Source organism: Callithrix jacchus, chromosome 1 (assembly GCF_049354715.1).
Source record: "Callithrix jacchus isolate 240 chromosome 1, calJac240_pri, whole genome shotgun sequence".
NCBI lineage: Eukaryota > Metazoa > Chordata > Mammalia > Primates > Cebidae > Callithrix > Callithrix jacchus.
Window position 1 is genome coordinate 218,601,225 of NC_133502.1, and position 6,276 is coordinate 218,607,500.

Consider the following 6,276-nt stretch of genomic DNA (forward strand, 5'->3'; position numbering starts at 1 on the left):
GTGCAGCTGACTGCACCCATAGCGTAATTTCACTTGTTCTGTCCTTCACACTTTCTGTAAGTTGCTATTTGACTCTAAAGCTTTGGTCTGATTTTTCTCTTTTTTTGTTGCTTCTGTGGCAAGACTACGTCCTAATTTGGTGATTGAGTCTCTTACCAGAAGACACATGATGTCATTGCGGGTTAAATTGTGTCCCTAAAAGTTATGTTGAAGTCTCAACTCCCAGTTCCTCGGAACGCAGCCTTATTTGGAAATAGGGTCATTGCAGATATAGTTGTCAAGGTGAAGCCCTCCTGGAGTACAGGGAATTCTCAATTCAATATGACTGGTATTCTTTTTGGGGGGCAGGGGGGAGACAGGATTTTGCTCTGTTGGCCAAGCTGGAGTATAGTGAGCGGTATGATCTGGGCTCAAGTGATCTTCCCACCTCAGCCTCCCAAGTACCTGAGACACCAGGCAAGCATCACCATGCCCAGCTAATTAAAACAAAATTTTTTTTAGTAGAGACAAGGTCTTGCTATATGGCCCAGGCTGGTCTCAAACTCCTGGCTTTAAGTGGTCCTCTTGCCTTGGCCTCCGAAAGTTCTGCGATTACAGGCATGAGCCACCGTACCTGACCCATGACTAGGATTCTTAGAAAAAGAGGAGATGAGGACACAGACAGGTACAATATTATGTGAACATGAAGGTAGAGATTGGGAAGGTGCCAAGGAATAAGGAAGATTTCCAGCAAAGCCACCAGAAGCTGGGAGAGGAGGCATGGAAGAGTCTGTTCTTCACAGCCCACGGAAAGAACCAGCCCTGATGATGCTTTGAGCTCAGACTCCTGGCCTCCGGAACGGTGAGGCAGGCTTCTTCACTTGAGGCCACACGGTTTGTGGTTTGTTACAGTAGCTCAGGCCTTAACTCGCCGGATTCCAGATTGTATTACAAAGCAGAAGCCACCTCTGCCTTGTGTACAGAGGCTCACCAAACACAGAGTGACTCCGGAAAGTCAAAATGAAACGTTAAGTAAAGGCTGAACTTGACTTGTACTAACTCAAAAGAGTCGACTGATACGGTATCGGGAGTTTTATGAGGCAGGCCTTAAATACGGCCATTGAAAAAATTATATTACCATGTAAAAACTCATAATTAAAATAAATATATACAGCCATTCAAAAAATTATATTACTGTGTAAAAACTCATAATTAAAATAAATATAGTAAATACTTAAAACCCAGCATTTGCTAATGATTCAGCTACATTTCACCCTTCCCGTGGAATAATTATATAGAATGGTGCGCTGTTCCACGTTCCCCCCTACACCCCCACCCCACTCCACCCTGAGTGATTTAGCCTTGGCAGCTTGCAATTGGCCCTGGTTAGAGCACTTGTTCCACGGAAATCATCAATAGCACTTTGGTTGCTGTCTTGTTGATCACCTAAGCAGAGATTGATAATATTTTTCAGTAAGGGAAAAAATAGATAGTAAGTTATTTTAGGTTTTGTGAGTCGCGTAGTCTCTATCGTGAGTCCTCACGTCGGTGCGGCGGTGCTGAAAAACTTGATCTACAAGTCTGATGTCGGGAGAGGAACGCGTTGTGGCTGAGGACTCGGGTGGCAGGCCAGGTTTGGGACCATGACCTGGATTCCTTTTAAGATTGGGCAGCCCAAAAAACAGATTGTGCCCTAAACAGTGGAGAGAGACTTTGAAAGGGAATATGGAAAACTCCAGCAGTGTCAGCCCCAGAAGGATGAGGCTGGAAGAGCAGACCCGAAGGCTGCAGAAAGACATGAAGAAGAGCACCGACGCCAACCTGGGTACTGACTGAGATCCCGCGTGGGCCAGGCACTCTCAGCGCTAGAAAGTCAACAGCAAGGCAGGATAGGACCTTACGTTCTAGGAGGATGGATATAATCACACACCATGGCGAGCGCTGTCGAGAAAAATCAGGAGCTCCTAAGCCTCAGCCAGTTACTGATGTAAACACACACCGTTCCTACAAAGCACCGATCACAGAAGGAAGACATTCCTTCCCTGGGAGCTGCTGCCACCGCTACTGTGCCCTGCCATGTCACAATCTGCCGTGAAGATCGGCTTGGACTTGCTCTTACTGCAACCTCCACCTCCTGGGTTCCAGGGATTCTCGTGTCCCAGGCTCCTGAGTAGCTGGAATCACCGGCATGTGCCACGAAACCCACTCATTTTTGTATTTTTAGTAGAGAAGGGATTTCACCATGTTGGCCAGGCTGGTCTTGAACTCCTGATCCACCCGCCTCAGCCTCCCAAAGTGCCGGGATTATAGGCGTGAGCCGCTGCGCCCACCTAAATTTACTTCTTTTTTAGACAAGGTCTCACTGTGTCACCCAGGCTGCAGTGCAGTAGTGTGACCAGTTCACTGAACCCTCGAACCCCCAGATCAGGTCATTGTCCTGCCTCCGGCTCCTCAGTAGGAGACCGCAGCCACATACCACTATGCCCAGCTCTCAGAAAACATTTTTAGGCCGGGCACGGTGGCTCACGCCTGTAATCCCAGCACTTTGGGAGGCCGAGGCGGGTGGATCACGAGGTCAAGAGATCGAGACCATCCTGGTCAACATGGTGAAACCCCGTCTCTACTAAAAATATAAAAAAATTAGCTGGGCACGGTGGCGGGTGCCTGTAATCCCAGCTACTCGGGAGGCTGAGGCAGGAGAATTGCCTGAACCCAGGGGGCGGAGGTTTCAGTGAGCCGAGATCACGCCATTGCACTCCAGCCTGGGTAACAAGAGCGAAACTCTGACTTAAAAAAAAAAAACATTTTTAGATGGGTTAAAAGGGTATTCTGTTTTCTCCTTTCATTCCTGTTTCTAGTTTCCCTGCCAACACTAACCCAATCAAGATAAACCATGAAAAAATTCAAAAGGAGTTTTTTACATGGACTTACTTAGTTCTGTGCAAGAAACAAAAGAAAAAAACATGGATACATTTATTTATAATCTAAGAACAGGAAGAATATTTTCTGTTATTAGTCTGTTTTCATGCTGAAGACGTACCTAGGATGGGGCAGTTTACAAAGGAAAGAGGTTTGATGGACAACTCACAGTTTCATGTGGCTGGGGATGCCTCGCACTCATGGCCGAAGGCAAGGAGGAGCAAGTCACATCTTACGTGGATGGTGACAGGCAAAGAGATTGTGCAAGAAGACTCCCATTTTTAAAACCATCAGATCTTCTGAGACTTAGTCACGATCATGAGAACAGCGTAAGAAAGACCTGCCCCTATGATTCAGTCACCTCCCACCGGGTCCCTCTCATAATACGTGGAAATCATGGGAGCCACACGATGAGATTTGGGTGGGTGCACAGAGCCAAATCATATCACATTGTGACTCAAAATTCAGAATCTATAAAAAGAAAGTATTGGGAAATTTGACTCAGGCTGGGTACAGGGGCGGACACCTATAATCCCAGCAATTTGGGAGGCCAAGGTGGGCGGATTGCTTCTAACCCAGGCGTTCGAGACTAGCTTGGGCAACGTGGTGAAACTCCATCTCTACAAAAGATACAAAAATTAGCCAGGCATGGTGGCAAACACGTGTGGTCCTGGCTACTCAGGAGCCTTTGCTTGAGTCTGGGAGGTTGAGGCTACCGTGAGCCAGGCTCATGCCACTGCACTCCAGCCTGGGTGACACAGTGAGACCTTGTATTTAAAAAGAGAGAGAAATTTAACTCAGTAAAAATTATTTTAAAAACAAACTACATTTGTCAAGAAACCACTTAATAAGCAAAGTGGAAGACAAATGATGAATTGGGAAGTTATATTTCCAACTTGTATCACAGTCTAATGGCTAATCTTTGCAGTATATAAGTAACTGCCAGAAATGAGGAATAAGTCAGTCAGTCCAGTAGAAAAATGGGCACCCTTTTTGAACAATTAGTTCACAGGTAAAGAAGTACCAATGGTCCTTAACATGTGAAATGATGCTTAATTAATTTTTCTTTTTTGAAACGCAGTCTCACTCTCTTGCCCAGGCTGGAGTGCAATGGCGCGATCTCGGCTCACCGCAGCCTCTACCTCCTGGGTTCAAGCAATTCTCCTGCCTCAGCCTCCCGAGTAGCTGGGATTACAGGCACGTGCCACCACACCCAGCTAATTTTTTGTATTTTTAGTAGAGACGGGGTTTCACCATGTTGGCCAGGCTGGTCTCGAACTCCTAACCTCATGATCCACCTGCCTCAGCCTCCCAAAGTGCTGGGATTACAGGCGTGAGCCACCGCTGCCCGGCCTTCAACTTCTTTATATCAAGAGATGTTCAAACTGAGAGCACATGAGACATTATCATGTACCTTTCATACTAGGAAAATGCCAGGAGTTTGAAATATGCTGTTGGAAAAGCTGTGGATAATTGGGTGCTTTTATTCTTGGTGAGAGTGCAAACTGTTTTAACCCTTATGGAAAGGCAACTTGGCAATACTTACCAAAATTACAGAGGCATTTTTCTTTCCCAGGTATGTGTGGTAATTTATTATTCAGATACACTAGCACACGTATCAGATGAAAGAGGTGTGAATGTGTTCAGAGCTGACACACCAGAGTTGGAAGGGCTCTGTTGAAAGATCTCAGCTGGCTTTCTGCTCCCTGGGCAGCTCGACTCTGAAATGCAGCTCTCCTGAGCAGTCAGCACGAGTGCTCAGAGCACCTCCTCCCACCCGGTAGTTTTCATGCCACCCTCACGTTCCCCAAATTCCTTAGCGTAGAGAAGCAAGGAAATGTCATACATTGGGGAGTCTGGCTCTGACAGCATGTGGTTCATCCACTGTGGCCGGGCATCGCATTTCTTGGTAGGATGCTTGCATTCCACTCATCTTCTGCCTCCAAATATTCCCAGTTAAATTTGTAGTTTTTTTGTTTTGTTTTGTTTTGTTTTTGAGACGGAGTTTCGCTCTTGTTACCCAGCCTGGAGTGCAATGGCGCAATCTCGGCTCACTGCAACCTCCGCCTCCTGGGTTCAGGCAATTCTCCTGCCTCAGCCTCCTGAGTAGCTGGGATTACAGGCACGCGCCACCATGCCCAGCTAATTTTTTTGTATTTTTAGTAGAGATGGTGTTTCACCATGTTGACCAGGATGGTCTCGATCTCTTGACCTCATGATCCACCGCGCCCGGCCTCCCAAAGTGCTGGGATTACAGGCGTGAGCCACCACCGCTCCCGGCCTCCCAAAGTGCAGGGATTACAGGCGTGAGCCACCGCGCCCGGCCTCAGTTTCTAGTTTTTCAGTCCATTGAATGCCGTTATCTGTATTGGTCTTTGCACTCTACCACAAATAGGGGCCTGGGTAAATGAAATATGGTTATAAGTCAAAAACACAACCCAAATGAATCAGTAAAACAAGGTATGGGGTATATGCTGTGACACTTTGAAATAAGCAGGGAGATTGGGTAAGAACATAACATTTGGGCTAGGTGCAGCGGCTCACGCCTGTAATCCTAGCACTTTAGGAGGCGAAGATGCGAGGATCACTTGAGCTCAGGAATTCAAGACCAGCCTGGGCAACATAGCAAGACCTTGTCTCTACTAAAGTTAAAAAAAAAATTAGCCAGGCATGGTAGTGCACCCCTGTAGTCTCAGCTGCTAGAGAGGTTGGGAAGGCAGAGGCAGGTGGATTGCTTGAGCCCAGGAGTTTGAGACTAGCTTGCACAGCATGACAAAACCCTAACTCTACAAAAAATACAAAAACGAGTTGGATGTGGTGGTGCACACCTGTGGTCCCAGCTACTGGGAGGCTGAGGTGGGAGGATTGCTTGAGTCTGGTAGGTCGAGACTGCAGTGAGTTCTGATCATGCCACTATACTCCAGCCTGGGCGACAGAGCCAGACTCTGTCTCCAGAAGAAAAGAAAAGAAAGAAACATTTATGTTTGCTTATGTCTACATACATAAGTACTATAAGGGCATACAAAAAATTATGGTATTTCACCAATTGTGAGAAACAAGATTTTAAAACCATATCATCTCTAAAATCAATATATTACTTAAAACTGATGACATCTTAATATTCTAGAATTTAGTTATTGCATTTTTAAGTATACACAGAATAATCGTTTGTTTTCTAATTGTTGCCGTCTTAGAGTCAATGGAATGCTGAGATAGAGCGGTCTTGTATGGGTTAGAAGAAGGGAGCTTTCTCGATATATCATTTGAAACATGTGAATTCGTTACTAATTCAAAGCAAAAAAACTTTTAAGGAGCTGGGCGTGGTGGCGCCTGCCTGTTGTACCAGCTACTCAGGAGGCTGAGGTGGGAGGATCGCTT

The 6,276-nt window shown here is 46.2% G+C and overlaps 1 protein-coding gene across 1 annotated transcript in view; it reads left to right on the forward strand.

The window, feature by feature from the left end:
• Positions 1 to 1,704: 1,704 nt before the first annotated feature.
• Positions 1,705 to 6,276, forward strand: part of LOC144578751 (uncharacterized) — a 10,989-nt gene continuing 6,417 nt past the window's right edge. The window contains exon 1 of the mRNA XM_078346503.1: positions 1,705 to 1,804. Within this exon, the coding sequence (XP_078202629.1) occupies positions 1,705 to 1,804 (100 nt within the window). The remainder of the gene's footprint in view (positions 1,805 to 6,276) is intronic.